General features: G+C 34.7%; 1 protein-coding gene across 11 annotated transcripts in view; it reads left to right on the top strand.

The window, feature by feature from the left end:
* LOC127543695 (serpin B6-like) overlaps nt 1-18,930 on the top strand; it is a 236,161-nt gene that overhangs the window by 195,296 nt on the left and 21,935 nt on the right. The window contains exons 5-7 of one of the 11 annotated variants that reach the window (XM_051969948.1): nt 1,565-1,707; nt 3,984-4,139; nt 7,167-7,702. The exons of 8 other annotated variants lie outside the window; for them this stretch is intronic. In XM_051969948.1, the coding sequence (XP_051825908.1) occupies nt 1,565-1,707; nt 3,984-4,139; nt 7,167-7,568 (701 nt within the window). In that variant the 3' untranslated portion in view covers nt 7,569-7,702. Of the gene's footprint in view, nt 1-1,564; nt 1,708-3,983; nt 4,140-7,166; nt 7,703-15,619; nt 15,983-16,031; nt 16,488-18,930 lie in introns of those variants that run through there. 2 more of the 11 variants (XM_051969939.1, XM_051969940.1) reach the window with 2 other exon arrangements.

Below are 18,930 nucleotides of genomic sequence, written 5' to 3' on the forward strand. Positions count from 1 at the left end.
CTAAGTATACCTACTTAACATCTGCTAAAAGTGATAGTTTTATTTCCTTATTACCTATTCTATTTCTATTTCTTTTTCTTCTCTTACTACTAATGCTAACATTTCTAATTCAGTATTAAACAATGATGGTAATAATAGACATCCTTTTTTCAATGCTGATCTAATTGGGAATGCTTCTGGGTTCTTATTACATATAATGCTTCTGATGGTGTTAGATAGATGTTGCTTATCATTTTAAGCAAAATTCCATTTATTCTTTTGCTCTCTAGTGTTTTTAATAGGAATGGATACTATATTTTAAAAAGATATTTCTTCATCAATTGAGATAATCATATGGTTTCTTTTTATTTTGTTATTGATATGATAAATTATGCCAATTGTTTTCCTAATATTGAACCAGCCCTACATTTCTGGTATAAATTTCACTTGGTCAGAGTATATCATTCTGATGATAGCTTGGTGTGATCTCTTTGCTAATTTTTAATTTAAATTTTTGCATGAGTATTCTTTAGTGAAATTGGCTTATCATTTTCTTTCTATTAGCTCTCCCTGGTTTATTTGCAAAAACCCTATTTGTGTCATAAAAAGAATTTGTTAGGACTCCTTCTTTGCTTATTTTTCCAAATAGGTCTTATTATATTGAATTAGTTATTCTTTAAATGTTTGGTAGAATTGATTTATAAATCCATCTGGCTCTGAAGTTTTTTTCTTACTCAGTTGAACTAAATTTTTTTTTTAAAAAATGAATATAAAATATAAAATTGCATTTGTATGTAATCATGAAATATTTAATGAAATAAATATGGACATTTACTGAAATGTATATGGAATAAATGTGAATATGAATAGATAAATAAGAAATAAATATGGAAATTTAGTGAAATAAATTTGGAAAACATGTTTAAAAAAAATAACAGCCACAAAAAAAAAAAAAAAAGGAAAGAGTTGAAGTTAGAAAACTGGAATCCAAGGTCTGCCTCTTGCTAGCTCTGTGAATTTGAATGAGTCTCCTTACTTTTTTAAGGCTCAGTTTCTTTATCTATGCATGGAGGTTTATCATAACATATCAAAAAGTTGGTAGGATTTTTGTGAGTCTATATGAGATGCTAGATGTTAATACGTTTTGGAGATGTAAAGAGACTTTTTCTTTAACATACTTGGTGAAAGGAGGCATACTATATACTTGAAAATGATTCTTTCTTGCAAACTAACCATAGTATTCAGAAATTATAGAAAATTATAGAAAAGATTTTAGTATATAATTTTTCATTGATAACATTTAATGGAGAAATAGTTGTAGACTATATCACTGTGAGGCAATGCTATGTGAAGGCAAATGATTATACTTGATTAAATTGTAGATTGAAAGCCTGCTTAGTGTATTTCTTGATCGATCTTATGATTAATATTATGATAATGATAATGAAGAGAAGGAAGAGTACAAGAAGGAGGCTAACTAGACCTATTTCAGGTTTGTATTAATGCTGTACATGTTATCTCATTTGTTTTAGATGTGATTATGGCTATATCTACAATACATTTATTCTTTAACGTTTTAATACAGGTAAGATTGTGGACCTGCTAGCTCATGGTTCTGTTCATTCACTGACCTCTCTGGTACTTGTGAATGCTATCTATTTCAAAGGAAAATGGCGAAAAGAATTCGACAAACAAGAAACAACAGAACGAATGTTCAAAATTAGCAAGGTAAGTGGCAATTTTACAATGCCCTAGAACCTCATGGACAGCTGGGACAATGGGACAATGTTCCCTTTGTTCCTTCAGATATAGACAAAAGGCTAACAACACCCAATTAAACTGTTCTTTTATTTAACTCTTTTTCTCTCCATCTTTTTTTTTCCTCTCCATCTTTTTCTTTTTCCCCTCCATCTTTTTCTTTCTAATTTCTTATACAATAAAGAATTCAATTCTTCAGCTCAGTTTTTCTATATTTCACTTTATAGCCCAGCCACTTTCTTTACCTTAAGACCTTAGAACCTGGAAGGCAATTTCCTTGCCCTTTCTATATGTTTACTTCCTTATAAATTTGCCATGATAAATCATGGAAGAAGTGAGCATGTTCTCTTCTGTTTTTCAATTAGTCAATAATTGTTACTGTGGTCATTTAGGACATATTGTGGGAAATTATTTATAAGGAAGGCAAACCTAAGAGAAATATAAAGATCTTCTATTAAGAGAATTACTATTTTCCTCAGTTAAGATATTTCTTTGTGATCTTTGTTTTCCAGGTTACTTTTTCTTCAGGACTTTTTGATACTTCCTAACAAAGAAATATTTTGGTCTAAACATACATAGTTACATTTATTGGCCTGAAAAGTTATCAGATTCCGAATTTAATTCTTTTCCTTTTCTTTCTTTACCTATATTTCCTCTCTCCATCTTTTTTATCCTCTACTAGGATTATTCCTTCATCTTTCTCTATGTATTCTAATATTATAAAGGATTACAGCAATGAACTCAGAGTCAGGAAAAGGATTTAACCTTCCCATTTTATAGAAGAGACCTAATTGCAAAAGGACTCAGAGGAGAGAGGTTAATGTGAGTTAAAATCATTAAGTAATAAAATATGTATCAAAGGTTATACTTTGGAGGATGTTAATATGTATGGATATGTACATGTATGTATGTATACATATACATGCATCTACTTTACATATATATACGTGTAAACCTAGAGAAGGATTTATTCATCTGAAAGCTTTTCTATTAACTGTCAAGCCCCTGTTAAATATCTCATATTGCAGAAAATGAAGTTCTCTATCTATGTATTATTATGTCAGAGATTTCATTATTAATGGCAAAAAAGAGTTTTTAGACATCAGTTGAACATGAGATAATGGTATAGAATATTATTAAACAGTAATTAGTGGGAAACTAGTAACCAGTAGTGGGAAAACTAGTAAACTAGAAAACAGTAAACTTGTGGGAATACCCCTAAGGTTAATATATGTTTTCTAAAAATTACATTATCATTGAGATTGTCAAACAGATTAATAGCAAACAGACATATTAATCTCAGGAGTACTTTCACAGAACCTACATCAAATTGCTTATTATCTTAGGGAGAAGGGAAAAAAGAGACAGAGGGAGTATTTTAGAACAAAGTTGTATTTAAAAAAGAATGTTAAAAATTGTCATTTGTAATTGAAAAATATAAAACATTATTTTAAAAAATATATTCTACAACACAAAATATAACAACAATTCATCTACAATTAGAATAATGGAAAATGTTCCAGAAATTTACAGAACCCAGAAGGGATTTTGGGGAAAGATAAGGATTAGTACCTTCTCTCCACTTCCCTTATTAGTTATCAACTTAAAAAGAAATACTGGTTAGGTATGTCTTATGTGTAGAAATAGTGGTTTTTGAATAAGATAAAAGATTCCAAAGTTTCTTTTTTGTTCTTTTAAATTATGGTGACATTTGAAATTCCTTTAACTAGGTAAGGATAAAGTTTTTCATAACACCATCAGGTTAGACATAAACTATTGGTGAAATTTGAGTGAAACTCATTCACATTGAAGATTAACTAAATATTTAGTTGCTAACTTAGCTCAATTTTCAGCCTGCCTTGTTCTTATAGGAGAAAGGGGAAGGAGACAGGAGAGGACTAAGTGTTTTAATTCCAAAGAAAGAAAAAGGAAACTTAGGGACTCTTTATTCTTAGAGATATTTTTATTCATATATGTCTGCCAAGAGTAGTGCTATGTCAGAGGAATGAATTTTTAAAAAGCGTATTTTTTTCTATAGATAACTTGTAGTCCATTTGAAGAAACAAGTTCCAAGGGATGAAGCTATCATTCTGTAATTCTTGTTTTATGCCCTCAGAGGGCTTATAGTCTAAAGGCTTGAAGTAGGGTCATACAAATATACCTCAACTTTAAAAAGTCATATTAATTTTATCTATCCCCCTTCAGTTGCCCTGGATTCACTTTCATGTGCATTTATTTCCTTTTAGGAGAGGCAGAAACCAGTACAAATGATGTTTTTGGAATCTACATTTAGCACAACCTACATAGGAGAAGTGTTTACCAAGGTCCTAATTATGCCTTATGTTGGAGGAAAAATGGACATGGTCATTTTGCTTCCAGATGAGAACACAGATCTAAAAACGGTGAGAGAAGTAATAGGGTGTTCTACCTACTTCCAAGAAACTAAAAAAAAAAATTATTGATTCAGAGTTGTAGGCATTAACATCTGAATTTTGGTCTTTAATAATTAATTCTTTTAAATTGAATCATCTTGTCCTTGATGTCTAGATCGATGACTAAAAGTTACACAGATTTCTTTGTATGTGTTATTTTACTAGTAAGTGGAGTGTACTAGAATAGTGAGGGAGGGAGATTGTATTCAGCTGAAAGCTTTTCTATTAACTGTCAAGCCCCTGTTAAATATCTCATATTGCAGAAAATGAAGTTCTCTATCTATGTATTATTATGTCAGAGATTTCATTATTAATGGCAAAAAAGAGTTTTTAGACATCAGTTGAACATGAGATAATGGTATAGAATATTATTAAACAGTAATTAGTGGGAAACTAGTAACCAGTAGTGGGAAAACTAGTAAACTAGAAAACAGTAAACTTGTGGGAATACCCCTAAGGTTAATATATGTTTTCTAAAAATTACATTATCATTGAGATTGTCACACAGATTAATAGCAAACAGACATATTAATCTCAGGAGTACTTTCACAGAACCTACATCAAATTGCTTATTATCTTAGGGAGAAGGGAAAAAAGAGACAGAGGGAGTAATTTTAGAACAAAGTTGTATTTAAAAAAGAATGTTAAAAATTGTCATTTGTAATTGAAAAATATAAAACATTATTTTAAAAAATATATTCTACAACACAAAATATAACAACAATTCATCTACAATTAGAATAATGGAAAATGTTCCAGAAATTTACAGAACCCAGAAGGGATTTTGGGGAAAGATAAGGATTAGTACCTTCTCTCCACTTCCCTTATTAGTTATCAACTTAAAAAGAAATACTGGTTAGGTATGTCTTATGTGTAGAAATAGTGGTTTTTGAATAAGATAAAAGATTCCAAAGTTTCTTTTTTGTTCTTTTAAATTATGGTGACATTTGAAATTCCTTTAACTAGGTAAGGATAAAGTTTTTCATAACACCATCAGGTTAGACATAAACTATTGGTGAAATTTGAGTGAAACTCATTCACATTGAAGATTAACTAAATATTTAGTTGCTAACTTAGCTCAATTTTCAGCCTGCCTTGTTCTTATAGGAGAAAGGGGAAGGAGACAGGAGAGGACTAAGTGTTTTAATTCCAAAGAAAGAAAAAGGAAACTTAGGGACTCTTTATTCTTAGAGATATTTTTATTCATATATGTCTGCCAAGAGTAGTGCTATGTCAGAGGAATGAATTTTTAAAAAGCGTATTTTTTTCTATAGATAACTTGTAGTCCATTTGAAGAAACAAGTTCCAAGGGATGAAGCTATCATTCTGTAATTCTTGTTTTATGCCCTCAGAGGGCTTATAGTCTAAAGGCTTGAAGTAGGGTCATACAAATATACCTCAACTTTAAAAAGTCATATTAATTTTATCTATCCCCCTTCAGTTGCCCTGGATTCACTTTCATGTGCATTTATTTCCTTTTAGGAGAGGCAGAAACCAGTACAAATGATGTTTTTGGAATCTACATTTAGCACAACCTACATAGGAGAAGTGTTTACCAAGGTCCTAATTATGCCTTATGTTGGAGGAAAAATGGACATGGTCATTTTGCTTCCAGATGAGAACACAGATCTAAAAACGGTGAGAGAAGTAATAGGGTGTTCTACCTACTTCCAAGAAACTAAAAAAAAAAATTATTGATTCAGAGTTGTAGGCATTAACATCTGAATTTTGGTCTTTAATAATTAATTCTTTTAAATTGAATCATCTTGTCCTTGATGTCTAGATCGATGACTAAAAGTTACACAGATTTCTTTGTATGTGTTATTTTACTAGTAAGTGGAGTGTACTAGAATAGTGAGGGAGGGAGATTGTATTCAGCTATGGGGCCTAACAGTGGAAGATTAGGATCCATCTAAAGCTAGAGGTAACCACTGAACTTCTGTTAACATTTCAAGGTCTGGAATTACTACTAAGAAAAAAGTAATTGGTTTCCAGATTCTTGCTTTGGCCAGAAAGAGCAGAATGGAACTGGATAAGCAAAGCTAGAAATATAATTGAGAATCATTGTGACTTAAAGATATGTTTGAGGAAGTATAGGTAAATAAATATGTCAGGAGCAAGCACAGAGCAGGTTGCCTTTGATTGCCTTTATTGGAGGAGAACTCCCAGGTTAGCAGCCCAGGGAGTCCAATGACTGATTCTCAATCTGGTCAAGAAAAAATCCTATCAGGCCTAGGAGCCATCCGTATTTTATAAATTAACAGTACAAGTAAACTTCTGCAAGAAGTCATGTTGAGGAAAGCTTTTCTTCCCTGTGTGTTAAATGAGATGATATCTAGTAAAATAATTCAGTGGGTCATTGTGAAGGGTGAAGAACGAATGAGATAATGTGTGAAAGTGCTTTGAAGATAAAAAAGTGCTAGAGAAGTTTAAGATTGGAAATGAGTAATAAGGTGAGCAAGAGAGTGAAAGCTGTTTTCTGAGGTAAACTAAGATGGTATGGAATCATTTAAATGAGGGGGTTTTAAGGTTGGAATGATAGAGAAAAGAAAAGCTGTATTTGGTGTCAGGATCCAAGACCTCAGGTGGAATTCTGGGTCATCTTCTTATAACCTATCTTCTTATAACCTATGAGACCTAAAGCAACCTCAGTTTTCTCAGTCTATAAAATGGAGCTTTGTTCTGGATGAATGAAGATAAGGAACTCTGAAGGAAAGTAAAGAAAAGAAAGCTATCAGTCTCTATTTGAATGGTGTGTGTGCATGTGCAGGTGCACGACAGAAATAAAGAAACAAATGGAGAATAAATATATGTTTGGCTTGATTCTGCATTTTCCACTTTCCTAACTTTCAAGAATAATAGAATGCCCTTGGGGAAATGCTCCACATCCCACAAAGTAACCTTGCATATAGTAGATATTAAAGTAATATATTATCTAATTAAGTTAAATCCATTGGGACTTAAAATATGCAATTCTTTTTTTTTTTAAATTTCTAGTTGGAAAAAAGTCTTACTTATGAGAAATTAACAAATTGGTTAAATCCAGAGAGGCTGAAAACAACTCAGACGGAAGTTTTCCTTCCCAGATTTAAATTGGAAAAGAGTTTAGACCTGGAATGCATTCTTCGAAATTTGGGCATGTCAGATGCTTTTGATGTATCCAAGGCTGACTTTTCTGGGATTTCAGCTGGGGACAACCTATTTCTATCCAACGTTATACACAAGGCTTATGTGGAAGTTAATGAAGAAGGCACAGAAGCAGCTGCTGCCACTGCAATATTTGCTTTTGGAGGTGTAATAAATTATCCTCAATTTGTGGTTGACCATCCTTTCCTTTTTCTTATTCGAGATAGTAGCTCCAAAAACATTTTGTTTTGGGGCAAAGTGATCTCTCCATGAAGAGATCACTTATTCTTAATGGGGTGTTTACCCTCTTTCTGCTTCCCTGTTTTACCCAGACTCAGATGTACCTATAATCCAAAGTCCTTATCAACATGGTAAGAATAATCCAAAAATAAAATTTTTCTAAGAAATTCTTTATCTGTGCTTGTCTGTGCTTGCTTTTGTAAATTTTTTTCCCTCTGAATGGTGTAATTTTCAAGTGTGTGCCTGGTACCCTCATTTAAGGGCATAAAAAGCAAAGATAGGGATAGAAGCTAACATTCCCTAGTGCATTTCCTGATTTGTTTTTCTTAATGAAAGCACTGGCTACTATTAGAGTCCCCTGCTTGTCCTGACAAAAATGAGACACCCCCAATGTCTTCAGCCCAGTTCCAGATTTATATTGATTTATTTTATTCCCAAGCATAGTACTTATTTTCGGAATCCAATATTCTATCCCATCTTCCCTCTGACACTATATCCTCATTCTCTTTCCTCTTCTGAATACAAAAGAAAAACTAAATATTACTATTTGTCACTCCTATGTCAATAAAGCAGATACCCACTACTCCCTGTTTTTTTATGTTTAGAGAAAGATGTAGAATTTTAAATGGAACTTAAGAGTGTGGGGAACAGACCAGGAATTCTTGAGAGATGTCTCTGGAAACAAAACGTTTTTGGTGCCTCATCCAAAAAATAAATAAATAAATAAAACACATTTACAAGCTTATTCCAGGCTTAATCACCTCTTGCACACATAATTCTAACACACTCTTCTTTGTATCAAATATCTTCCTACTCCATTTCATCCTATATCCTGTTGTCAAAATAGTTTCTTGAACAAGTAGACCTGACCAAGTGACTCTTATATTTCTCACAAAAAAAAAAAAAAATCTCTCTCTTGGTCTCTCATCATTTTGAAACATTATCTTTATACAATCATCATTTTGAAACAAAAGGATTAAGTATATATCTATCTACATATATATGTGCATAAAAATGTCATGTACATAATGTTTTTTCACTGGCATTTAAGTAACTGTATATTTTAAGAGGAAGTTACAATTTAGATAATTTAAAATAAATTTTAAAATAATTAATTTATTGGAAATAATTTTCGTGTTAAAATCCAAAAATGGTGACTTTTAAAATCCCAAACTGGTCATTATTGTTTGCAAAATGGGACGAATAAAAACCTTATCTAGATTGTTTTTGGTATTTGGATCAGTTCACCTTAGGATCTGAGGGCAAAATGCACCTTTCTCTTTTCACTGAGACATGAGATAAATGAACCAAAAAACCCAAACTCACAACCTGCTCTCAGTCCTCTCCCCACCCTTTCACTTGTTAGTAAAATGAAAGAAAAATGACACAGTTCATATGAAAGAGCAAGCTCAGCTTCACTCTGGGACTCCTGTTGAATTAATTTATAAACTAGCAATATTTCTTAAACCATATTTGCTAGCCAGGTTATCAGCCCTAGGAAAAGAACTTATTCTGGGAGATCAAATTCCCAAATAAAGAGTGAATATACTGAGAATCTACAAGTCTGTCTATTATATAAAAATGATTTATAAACTTAGGTTTTTATAACTGAATATTTGTTTTAACATAATTAAGAATTTTTATATTTCTATATCTTAAGTCATCTTAAAAGCAAAATCATTTGTGTTATGTCAAACTTAAGATCATCTATTAACTATTGGTGATGAATTTACTTATTTAGAACTGAACCTGCAACTCTGATGTGGGACCTACTATTTGAGAAAAATTCTAGGGAATATAAGTGATATGGGTTTCTTTAGAGTTTCAAATTCAAATGTGAATAATGTATTATTAAATCAGTAACCCAAAATTCCAGGGAAATAACCTTAACTACTCTGAAGGATATGATATAGATGGAAATTTGCATTTGGACAAAAAGGCTGGGAACTCAAACTTTCCTTAAAGTGGGATCCTTCTGGTTCAGTTTCCAATTTTTTATAATGTTTTAAGAATATTTTCTACCTAATTATTCCTGAGTCCGTGAGATTGTCACTATGTTTGCTCATCATTTATAACTCATACTGAAGTCAAACAGAGTTAAGGGTGTTTTGTCCTGCTATAATCATATCCCTGTTTTTTCCTCTTTTATCAAATTTATATTTCCAGTGTAAGTGGTCAGTATAGAGAGCTATAAGTACAATGTAAGTATGGCAGATCTTGCTGTTTTCAAACTGTAAATGTATAGTCATCTGCCTGTTACTAGATATATACCTTACTATATAAATTTATACCTGTATGAAATATGGTCTTTAAAAGTTTCTTTTCTCTTTTTTTTTAATTTCCAAAAAGAATAATTTGCTATTGATACAACAATTTGTGAGATCTAGCTTTTTTTCTAATGATTATTGAAACCCAACTTGAAACATTTTTAGTGTGACTTGGAGTAGAGAATTTAGTGCAGTCAGTTTTCTTAGGAGATATAACTTATGTAGTATTTTGTATTATAGCCATGTAAAAGTCAATTTTATTTAAGTTTATTTCTGATGTGGGAATAACATCTGCTTGTACTTTTTCTCTTATAAACACCTTATTTGAGGTGATGCAGTCATAAAAGAGGCTGCAAATCAATCAATCCATACTATAACAGACTCTTGCAAAGGAGAGGGATATACTCTTCCACCTTCTGGGGTATTTAACTATAGCAACCTACAAAGAACTCATTTCAGATCATTTTTATCGGTCACAAACTAAAAGAAATAGTCCAGGATTGTTGGGTATGTTACCCACACCCAGCATCTCCAACCAAATATAATTTTTGCTAGAACCCCTTTCTCTTTGCCACCCCATTTATGCTAGCTATTCCTTTGTGGACTAGTCTTTCTATCTCCAATGCCTTGACTTTTGACAGGTCATTATCTTCTTGCTTGAAGATGAAGCTCCACAGCAACTAAACAGATTACAGTTGCCCTGCTAAGGAAGGATTTATGAATGCTTCTGTTAGTTTGGTGAGATCTTCTTTTCTGAAAATTGCTTTTGGGCAATATAACCTCAACTCCTCAAAATAATCTTCTTCATGGGGATCTTTTTGCTTTATAACCCATTTCTAATCATCATTTCAGCCTTAAGTGAACCTTTTCTGTTCAAGTAGGCCTATTTGTTCAGTGGACTTTTGATTGCCTTTCTATCCTAGGTGGAGACTTTTGGAAACCAAGATGTCTGAGATCCCACCCTATCTCCTCTTCTTTTACATTATTTTTGTGTTTATCAACTGAGTGAAAGGCTTTTCCTATTTGTTGCATAGTCTCCATTAAAAGAGATTATGCCCTACCAACTTTTTATAGAGTTTACTCTACATGATATCGTCTATTTTCAGGGAATACATACATATATATATATATATCTATATATATAAAGATAGATATATATTCATATATATATATATATATCTATATCTTATCTATATATCTATATCTATCTATATCTATATATCTATATCTATATCTATATCTATATCTATATCTATATCTATATCTATTTGTTGTTGTTGTTGTTGAGGTAATTGGGATTAAATGACTTGCCCAGGGTCATACAGTTAGGAAGTGTTAAGTGTCTGAGGGCAGATTTTGATTCAGGTCCTCCTGACTCCAAGGCTATTGCTCTGTTATTCCCTGTGCTATCTAGCTGCCCTGGAGTTAGAGAAAATTAATCAAATTCTCTTCAGGTCAATTGCTTTCTCTCACAATTCTTGATTGCCCTTTAACCACAGTCTAAAGATGAGGGCTTTACTTTTTTTTAATAATTTTTTATTGATAGAACTCATGCCAGGGTAATTTTTTACAACATCATCCCTTGCATTCACTTCTGTTCCGGTTTTTCCCCTCCCTCCCTCCATCCCCTCCCCAAGATGGCAAGCAATCCTTTACATGTTGAATAGGTTACAGTATATCCTGGATACAATATACATGTGCAGAACTGAACAGTTTTCTTGTTGCACAGGGAGAATTGAATTCAGAAGGTATAAATAATCTGGGAAGAAAAACAAAAATGCAAGCATTTTATATTCATTTCCCATTGTTCTTTCTTTGGTTTTAGCTGCTTCTGCCCATCTTTGATCAACTGAAACTGAATTAGCTCTCTTTATCGAAGAGATCCACTTCCATCAGAATACATCCTCAAACAGTATCATTGTTGAGGTATATAATGATGTCCTGGTTCTGCTCATTTCACTTAGCATCAGTTCATGTAAGTCTCGCCAGTCCTCTTTGTATTCATCCTGCTGGTCATTCCTTACAGAACAATAATATTCCATAAGGTTCATATACCACAATTTACTCTACCATTCTCCAATTGATGGGCATCCATTCATTTTCCAGCTTCTAGGAGGGCTTTACTTTTAAGTGATCTCTATAGCTCTAGCTCTCCTTGCCCCACTTCATGGGCAAATTAGTGGGGACTAACTGGTCAGACTAAAGGCTTTAAAATGAACCTTCCCTAATTTCTGAAGGCCCTATCAAGAGAAATATCTTCAATTGGAGATGCTCTCAACCAGTCATTTTCTCTGCCAGATGCCTAACATTTCCAATGATACTTTCCTTAATCCTCTGTGTATGTTAGATTTGTTTCTTCTAGGCTTTGGTCAATTCATCTTCAAATGATTGATCAGCATTAGATTGTATACCAACCAGTTTTTGCTGCTTAAACAAAGTTTGAAATCATAAGAAAACATAAGTTCCTGGCACATTGAGGCATTATGAACTTTACATATGACTGAGTCTCCTGAAAATAACAACATGCTTCAGAGAATTAGAACAGAAACCAGGATTGGTCACAGAACAATGCCTTTCATAATAACTTATGATTTTAAAATATATAAGCAGCATGATTTCTCTTACTAAACAGCTGAATCATCAGCAACTCCATCTCCTTATTTTCATCCTCCATTAGCTCATTTTGTTGGGCTGGTCACAAGAAGATCCAGAGATATCAATCAATGCATTTGCCTTTCTTAGATATTCATTTGCACATGGGGCTCCATTACCTCAAAGATAAAATGGATCAAAATACAATCTTATTTGATCACACTCTAAATCTAACTGCTTAGAATGAAGCTGGCAATTGTGAAAATAAATGATAGCCACTAAGATCCTAATACTTTCTAATGAAATCTGGACAGTAAAAAACAAAATGCTTTTCCCCCTCCACGCCTGGTGTACCAAAGTGATCTTGTGAAAGCAACAGGAAATACTTTCAGTGGAATGGAATTTTTAGAGGCCAGATCCAGTGAAAATTGTTAAATGTCCAGAGGCTAGAAGTCAAATACAATGGCCTGTGGAGAGGAAGTGTTACAGACAGAGACCTGAGGCCAAAATATGATGACATCATAGTAGTACAAAGTTGATTACCAAGGCACAATAGTGGAGATCAGTCTCTGGGTCCACTCAGACACTGGGTAGTATTTTGCTAAGGTCAGTTTACCATACCAATCAATAATACCTCCACCCAAACATATCAGGCTGAAGTCTTTTGGAGTACAGGGGGACCTTTTAAAACTACTTCCTGCTGGGGGGGTGTAGAGCTAAGTCTGTTTTATAAGGTCCCAATTTGGAGGGGTACTGAACTTAAGGGTCCAGGCAAAAAAAAAAGTTATTATTGCTTTCATTTGGAAAGCTCTAAAATATTCCAGGGTCTCAGCTAGTTGCCACAGTGGATAGAGTATTGGACCTGGAGTCAGAAACATTCATCTTTCTTTATTCAAATCTGGCCCCAGACATTTACTTTGAATATAACTTGGGGTAAGTTACTTAATCCTGTTTGCCTCAACTCATCTGTAAAATGAGCTCAAGAATGAAATAGTAAGCCACTTCATCATCTCTGCCAAGAAAACCCTAAATTGGGTCATAGAGAGTGGATACAGTTGAAAAACATCACAGAGCTTTAAGAATTCATTACAATATTATTCCCAGTCAAAAGTCTTAAGATGTTAATATAACATCTTAAAGACTTCCCTTCAATAGTTATATGATATTCCTTGAAAGATACAGTAACAGAGAAAGCCTTATTGGACAACTTCTGATTATTAAAATTAAAAAATCACTATTGATCAGAGAAATGCAAATTAAGACAACTCTGAGATATCACTACACACACCTGTCAGATTGGCTAAGATGACAGGAAAAAATAATGATGAATGTTGGAGGGGATGCAGGAAAACTGGGACACTGATGCATGGTTGGTGGACTTGTGAATGAATCCAACCATTCTGGAGAGCAATCTGGAATTATGCCCAAAAAGTTATCAAACTGTGCATACCCTTTGATCCAGCAGTGTTACTTTTGGGCTTATATCCCAAAGAAATACTAAAGAAGGGAAAGGGACCTGTATGTGCCAAAAAGTTTGTGGCAGCCCTCTTTGTAGTGGCCAGATACTGGAAATTGAATAGATGCCCATCAATTGGAGAATGGTTGGGTAAATTGTGGCATATGAATGTTATGGAATATTATTGTTCTATAAGAAATGACCAGCAGGATGAATACAGAGAGGCTTGGAGAGACTTATATGAACTGATGCTAAGTGAAATGAACAAAACCAGATTATATACTTCAACAACAATACTGTATGAAGATGTACGCTGATGGAAGTGGATTTCTTTGGCAAAGAGACCTAACTCAGTTTCAATTGATCAATGATGGACAGAAGCAGCTACACCCAAAGAAAGAACACTGGGAAATGAATGTAAACTATTTGCATTTTTGTTTTTCTTCCCAGGCTATTTTTACCTTCTGAATCCAATTCTCCCTGTGCAACAAGAGAACTGTTCGGTTCTGCACACATATGTTGTATCTAGGATACATTATGACATATTTAACTTGTATAGGACTGCTTGCCATCTGGGGGAGGGGGTGGAGGGAGGGAGGGGAAAAATCGGAACAGAAGTGAGTGCAAGGGATAATGTTGTAAAAAATTACCCTGGCATGGATTCTGTCAATAAAAAGTTATCATAAAATAAATAAATAAATAAAAAGAACTATGACAAGAGCTGGGAAAAAAATTAAATTAACTGAGGTATAAAACAAAGAATTATAAGTTTATCAAAATAGTTATCGTTGTCAGGAGGGATGTTGGGAAGTCTTTAAGATGGCATGTTGCTATATTGCATCACACACTTCTTCAGCAGCTTCACTCATCTGTTGCCTTAGTGATGACTAAAGTAACCTGATATCTCATAACCCCTAATACCTACAGAACCTATTTTAACAACTACTGCAGTTATTCCCATCACATGTTGAAATGGTACTTCATCTTTGCATTCACTTTCTTATTTTATCCTCCTGACAACTTTTTGAGGTAAGTACCACAGGCATTATTTCTCCCATTTAAATTAAATCCTCTAAATAAGAAATAATAATGTTCAAAAATCCTCCCCAAAAGCATATAAAGTGCAAAAAACCCCAAAAATCTTTGTTAGGATTTGAATCTTGGTATTCTTGATTCCAAAGTCAGTGTTTTGGTCAGTGCATTATCAACTATGTCATGTTGCTTTTCAAAGAGAGATGGGCACCACTGCTTCACCCCTAAGGAGGCCGTGTTGGGTACAAATTCTTCAGAAGAGGGGTTAATGCATAGAAGCACATATGTGTGTATGTATAGATATTCACACTCTCTTCCCTCCCACCTTTCTTTTTGAATTGTCAGAATTAGAATTCTTTGAAAACTTTAAGCTTTCACTCTTTTCACTTTTTTTTTTTTCTGTGAGTCAGTAATACTACAGGGGAAGAAAAGGTATGCTGTCATTTGAACTGGACACAGAAATACTAAGGACTGGAAGAATAATCTTGCTCTATGATAGATTGAGTTACCCTGAAGAGTGAAGGAGTCAAATGTGTGTTTCAGAGGTTTAGGCAAATCTTTTACTTCGGTTTTCAGTCCTCTTTCTCCTCCCTCCTTCGATTTCTCTTTTTTCCTCTTCCTTCCATCTCTGGAAAATTATTCTTTCTAAATCATATGTTAATAGAAAAAAGTTTACAAGTGCATGGGCTGACTGGGGTCAGGAATTGGGACCGAACCTTTTATTTCAGAAGTGTAGAAAATTTTCAGTCAGGAATTATCCTATTCCAAGGAAGGCTGACATCTCTGAAACTTACAGTCTAAGCGAATTTCCTAAGACACCTGAGAAGTACTTTCCTTTGGCACCAGGTTTTTGTTATGTCCCATGTTAGTAAATAGTTTAAGCAGTAGGAGTGACTCCTATTGTCGGGACTCCACCCCCAATCCAATGATGATTATTCCCAAATCCTGGGGGTGGCTCCGGCTTCTCCGAATCACGCCCTAGAACGAAAATATGATGCATCCTGGGATTTACAACAAGACTTCTCCCAGGGTTGACAGCTAGAAGTGTAGAAGGAAGCTGTGCTAGCAGCATATAGGGTCCCCAACCATTGCCAACACAGGTAGGCGGAGGTACACTGGGTTGTTATTCGTTTCTCTCTCTGCAGTTCCTCCAATGGCAGAGCTCTGAGTGGGGCCGGCTTGTAGAACGGAATTGCTCCATTTTGCCGGGGTCGCAGACTGCCGGAATGGGAAAGGATCTTGAGTCTGAGGAGCACCCCTTCCCACTTGGCTCCGGGGTCTCGGGATTGGTAGAGCCAAGCTCCCTCCGACTTTGATCTTGGCCTATGACTGTTTTTAAACTACGAAGGAAGTCCGTGGGCCTGAACACACCCCAGGGCCTAGAGTAGCTGCTGCAGCTGGAAAAGCTTCTACTCGGGTGTTTATACCCGAGAGCTAGAGCGGCTTGTAGCTTCGGAGCACTTAGTAGCTCGAACTTGGCCGGGAAAGCTGGCAAAAAGGAGTGGGTTCGGAGCGCTTGCTCAGGATGCCCTCTGTTGGAAATGGCTAGTACTTCTCTCCACTTCCAGGCTCCCCTCTCGCTTCCCCCCGCTGGGACATTGCCAGGTCTGCTGCTTATGAATTATGTATTGGGCTGTTGGGGATCGGTCCGCCGGGGGCACTTCTTATCCCCGGAACCTGGGACCGCTTAGAACTCTCGGGATCCTGTGGTCTGACCTGCGAGGATCCCGAAACTGCGAAAAAGGAAGCATCCTGCATCCCTGCTTCCCTCTTGTCAGTTCCGGGGGAATGAGAAGGAAGGCTACCTGAGAGGGACATCTTGGGGGCAGAACTGAGTCGCTCCCTGGGTTCCGGGTGATACTTGCCCTCGAAGTAGGATATTTACCTGTCCAGAAAGAGGAAGTAAACGGACAGAGGAGTCTGTAACTCTTCTGCCTTACAGTACTTTTGTTTGGTGGGAGAAGAATAGGTTTTATTTAGAAACATTCATACAGTTTTAAAGTTGTCAGTAACCACAGGGGTTTCGAGATGAAGACCCCAGAGAGGCTGATTAGTTTAGTCAAAATTACACCGTTAGTTAGTAGCAGAGCATAGTGTAAATACAGGTTCCGAATCCCGACTCAGGGTTCTTTATGTCAGCTCTATGCATCCTATACAAGTGTTCAAGGCCTAAGTAGAAGTTGTAAATCCTGGAAGTGAATTGAAAAAAAAAAAAAGAAAGAAAGAAACTAAGGGGTTTGTGATTATGGGGATCAAGCTTGATATCAGGGAAGAAATGGTGAAATGTACTACGCAACGTTCTTTAGAAAGGGTGTGGAATGTTGTAGGAGATAGTCTGCTGGTTTTTACATAAGTGGTTTTTACAAAAATTATAGCTTTTTATTGACAAAACATATGCATGGGTAATTTTTCAACATTGACCCTTGCAAAAACTTCTGTTCCAACTTCCCCTCTTTCCTTCCACCCTCTCCCCTAAGATGTCAGGCAATCCTATACATGTTAAATATCTTAAAGTATATATTAAATACAATATATGTATACATATTTATACAGTTATCTTGTTGCACAAGAAAAATCAGATTTAGAAAGAAGGTAGCCACTTTCATCATTTTCTAATAGAAATAAAGTGGAGATTTAATGGATGCCCATCAATAGGAGAATGGCTGAGTAAATTATGGTATATGAATATTTTGGAATATTATTGTTCTGTAAGAAACGACCAGCAGGATGATTTCAGAAAGGCTTGGAGAGACTTATGTGAACTGATGCTAAGTAAAATGAGCAGAACCAGGAGATCATTATACACTTAAACAGCAATACTATATGAGGATCAATTCTGATGAAAGTGGGTATCTTAGGCAATGAGAGAATCCAAATCAGTTCTAATTGATGAGTAATGAACAGAACCAGCTACACCTAGCGAAAGAACACTGGGAAATGAGTGTGCACCACAACAAAGCATTTGCACTCTTTCTGTTGTTGTTCTTGCATTTTTGTTTTTCTTTCCCAGGCTATTTTACCTTCTTCCACATATGGGTCCCTTTCCCTCCTTTAAGATCTCTTTGGGCCCAGAAGTAACACTTCTGGATCAAAGGGTATACACAGGTTGACAACTATGTGAGTATAGTTCCAAATTGCTCTCCAGAATGGTTGGATCAATTCACAACTCCAACAATGCATCAGTGTCCCAGTTTTCTCACATCCCCTCCACCATTCATCATTATTTTTTCTTGTCATCTTAGCCAATCTGACAGGTATGTAATGGTATCTCAGAATTGTCTTAATTTGCATTTCTTTGATCAATAATGATTTGGAACACTCTTTCATATGAATAGAAATAGTTTCAATTCCATCATCTGAAAATTATCTGTTCATATCCTTTGACCATTTATCAATTGGAGAATAGCTTGATTTCTTATAGAATAAATTCTCTATGTATTTTGAAAATGAGGCCTTTATCAGAACCTTTAACTGTAAAAAATGTTTTCCCAGTTTATTGCTTCTCTTCTAATCTTGCCTGCATTTGTTTTGTTTGTACAAAAGCTTTTTAACTTGATATAATCAAAATTTTCTATTTTGTGATTAATAATGATCTCTACTTTGGTTACAAATTCCTTCCTCTTCCACAGGTCTAAGAGGTAAACTATTCTATGTTCTTCTAATTTATTTATAATCTCATTCTTTATGCCTAAATCTTGAACCCATTTTAATCTTGGTGTACGGTGTTAAGTATGGGTTAATGCCTAGTTTCTGCCATACTAATTTCTAATTTTCCCAGCAGTTTTTGTCAAATAGTGTATTCTTATCCCAAAAGTTAGGGTCTTTGGGTTTGTCAAACACTAGATTGCTACAGTTATTGACTATTTTGTCTTGTGAACCTAACCTGTTCCACTGATCAACTAGTCTATTTCTTAGCCAATACCAAATGGTTTTGGTGACCGCTGCTTTATAATATAGTTTTAGATCAGGTATAGCTAGGTGACCTTCATTTGAATTTTTTTTATTAGTTCCCTTGAAATTCTTGACCTTTTGTTCTTCCAGATAAATT

This window comes from Antechinus flavipes, chromosome 1, assembly GCF_016432865.1.
Source record: "Antechinus flavipes isolate AdamAnt ecotype Samford, QLD, Australia chromosome 1, AdamAnt_v2, whole genome shotgun sequence".
Taxonomy (NCBI): Eukaryota; Metazoa; Chordata; class Mammalia; order Dasyuromorphia; family Dasyuridae; genus Antechinus; species Antechinus flavipes.